Here is a 1,690-nt window from a genome sequence, read left to right as displayed (position 1 = left end):
TTGCCTTGTGCTGCACTGAGCAAACAGAATGGCCCCTAAGGGAACAGAATGGCTCCTAAGTAGCCAGGGGGATAGGAGGACACGGATTCCAACAAGGTCCGGACCCCAGCAAACCCCTCTGGAAAGAAAAATAGCTGCTGTTAGATGCTGATCGTGTCTCCTCCCGTGGGGCTGCCTGCTTGGCCACATCTGGGCAGCTGCACTAGCCCCACACTTGTGTGTATGTGAATGCCCCTCCCTAAGGAAGGGAAGAAGACTCTGGAGAAGACTCTTGAGCGTCCCTCGGACTGCAAGGAGATCAAATCAGCCAATCCTAAAAGAAATCAACCCTGACTGTTCCCTGGAAGGCCAGATAATGAAACTGAAGCTCAAATACTTTGGCCACCACCAAATGAGAAGGGAGCACTCCCTGGAGAAGACCCTGATGCTGGGAAAGATTGAAGGTCAAAGAAGACGGGGACGGCAAAGGATGAGATGGTTGGACAGTGTCATAGATGCAGCGAACATGAAATTGAGCCAACTTCAGAGGACGGTGGAAGACAGGAGGGTCTGGCGTGATCTGGTCCATGGGGTCACAGAGAGTCGGACTCGACTGTGCGACTGAACAACAACAACAAGGAAGGGGAGCATTAATGAAGACAAGGGTGGGGCTGGTTTTAGATGTTCTGTCACCCCCAGGCAAGGTAACCCTTCCCCTCCTGGTTCCAGGGCACTGCAAACTGAGCCCAGTCCTATGCCACTAGGAGCAAGCTGAGCTCCTGCCGTGCCTTGGCACCCTCCCCACAGTGCCCCCTTCCCAGCAGTCCCTCGTGTGGCTTGGCTGGAAAACGTTGCAATGCCTCGACGTCCCCGATACGGAACAGCAAATGCCCATGCTGGCGTGCCAGCCCAGCCGCTCCTGTAATGGACCCCCTCTCGGCTCTTCTTTGACACGATTAAAGTGCTGTGTCCCTTTCTTGTTCCACGTGCTGGCATGCGGCTGAGCTCTCTCTCTGTCTCTCTCTCTCTCTCTCTCTCCCCTTCCTAGAGGTGGCCACGTGCAGCTTGTGGATGGCACTGACCTCAGCTACGTGGAAGATGGGACGCCCTGTGGGCCCAGCATGCTGTGTCTTGATCACAAATGCCTTCACGTGTCCGCCTTCAACTTCAGCACCTGCCCGGGCAGCTGGGGTGGCCAGATCTGCTCTGACCATGGGGTAATAATAATAATCATAATAATAATCTTTCAATTTATTGATCGCTCAATCCTGCAGAGCTGCTGGCTCTGAGTGATTTACAGTTACACATTCACAAGGGACTAACAATGTGCAGCTGGGGTGGCCAGATCTGCTCTGACCATGGGGTAATAATAATCATCATCATCTTTCAATTTATTGATCGCTCAATCCTGCAGAGCTTGCTGGCTCTGAGCAATTTACAGTTACTCATTTGTACGAGGGACTAACAATGATTTGTGGGGTAAGGGAGGACAACAGATATACATCTTAAATCACACACATTCGCAGCCGACGAGGGTTTCAGTCAGTTGAAGATGAGACGTGATCCGGTCGGCATTTTTCCTCGGCCTGGTTTGATGGCGTCAGTTTTTCTCCAGACTCCTTCGAGTTGTAGCGCCGCACTGCCACCGCCTGGCCGGAACGGCCCATTACAGGCTATCTTCATGCTGAGGAGATCTCTCTAGGCTTTTCCG

The 1,690-nt window shown here is 52.7% G+C and overlaps 1 protein-coding gene across 1 annotated transcript in view; it reads left to right on the top strand.

Moving 5' to 3' along the window:
* Window positions 1-1,196, top strand: part of ADAM11 (ADAM metallopeptidase domain 11) — a gene marked incomplete at its 3' end in the record, with an annotated part of 50,333 nt that extends 49,137 nt beyond the window's left edge. The window contains 1 exon segment of the mRNA XM_015419993.1: window positions 1,028-1,196. Coding sequence (XP_015275479.1) covers window positions 1,028-1,196 — 169 coding nt within the window.
* Between the last annotated feature and the right edge of the window lie 494 nt (window positions 1,197-1,690).

This window comes from Gekko japonicus, unplaced genomic scaffold, assembly GCF_001447785.1.
Source record: "Gekko japonicus isolate JY-2015 unplaced genomic scaffold, Gekko_japonicus_V1.1 scaffold5158, whole genome shotgun sequence".
In the NCBI taxonomy this organism is placed as follows: Eukaryota; Metazoa; Chordata; class Lepidosauria; order Squamata; family Gekkonidae; genus Gekko; species Gekko japonicus.
This window is presented reverse-complemented; position numbering and strand designations above follow the sequence as displayed.